The sequence below is a fragment of the Bison bison genome, unplaced genomic scaffold (assembly GCF_000754665.1).
Source record: "Bison bison bison isolate TAMUID 2011002044 unplaced genomic scaffold, Bison_UMD1.0 scf7180017864108, whole genome shotgun sequence".
NCBI lineage: Eukaryota > Metazoa > Chordata > Mammalia > Artiodactyla > Bovidae > Bison > Bison bison.
In genome coordinates, this window is record NW_011494680.1 from 7,725,430 (window position 1) to 7,726,310 (window position 881).

Genomic DNA, 881 nt, shown 5'->3' on the forward strand with positions numbered 1-881 from the left:
TCTACTCCATCACTCGTTGGGCAACTAAGTGGTCAGGATCCTGAGCGCCCAGAGCTGATTCGGGAGCCGTGGGCAGCGTGGGAGCGGGGAGGGGGACTCAACTAAGCATCCCCAACCAGCCCCCTCGCCAGCTCAAAGGGGCTCAGAAGAGCGTCGGGGCTCCAGACGCCGGTGATCTGACTTTATTCCCAAACTCGGAGAGACCGGCACGAGGCCCTGCGAGGTGCTGACCTGTCCTCCGGCCTCTGCCTCTGGGACGCAAAGGCAGGTCCTCGGGCTGCGAGCCCGCACCCCCAAGGCCTCCCACACCGGGAAGGGCAGCTTCGGGCTGGTTCTTCTGCCAGATGGGTTTCTGGTCACTAAAGTCTCGGCTGCGGTACATCTAATAATCTCATGACCTCCTTCCCTGAGCGCCAGGTACCGGCAGCGACGCCTATTCTCCGAGGTGCACTATCAGGCTGCCCCAACCCAGCGCCGCTCGGGGCCGTCGGAGCCCCCCGCCCCAGGCTCGGCGCGCGGGGCTACTCACCTGCGCTTCGAGAGGCCGCGGGGAGGGACGGCTTCGGCTCCTCGCCCGCGACGTGCGCGCCCCTGCTGCCCCCGGGCCTCCCCTGCGTCCCTCGCAGGGCCAGGACGAGCGCCAGCAGGAGCAGCGCCGGCACCGGGGCGCCTGGCCTCGCCGGTCGCATGGGCGCGCGGGAGCGGCCGGAGAGCAGGCGGGTGCCGGGCGGAGGGTCCGCTCCCAGAGGACAGACGGCGGGCGACACCTGCGCGCCTCGGGGAGGGACGCAGGGCGCGGACGCAGGACGAGGACTCGGGGCTGCCGAGGGGAACAGGGCAAGTCCCAGAGCGCGGATGCTCACGGGTACGCACAGCCTCTC

At 70.0% G+C, this 881-nt stretch overlaps 1 protein-coding gene across 1 annotated transcript in view; it reads right to left on the minus strand.

Annotated features, from left to right (window-relative positions):
* FAM150A (family with sequence similarity 150, member A) overlaps positions 1 to 689 on the minus strand; it is a 9,202-nt gene extending 8,513 nt beyond the window's left edge. Inside the window, exon 1 of the mRNA XM_010839014.1 lies at positions 530 to 689. Within this exon, the coding sequence (XP_010837316.1) occupies positions 530 to 689 (160 nt within the window). The remainder of the gene's footprint in view (positions 1 to 529) is intronic.
* Between the last annotated feature and the right edge of the window lie 192 nt (positions 690 to 881).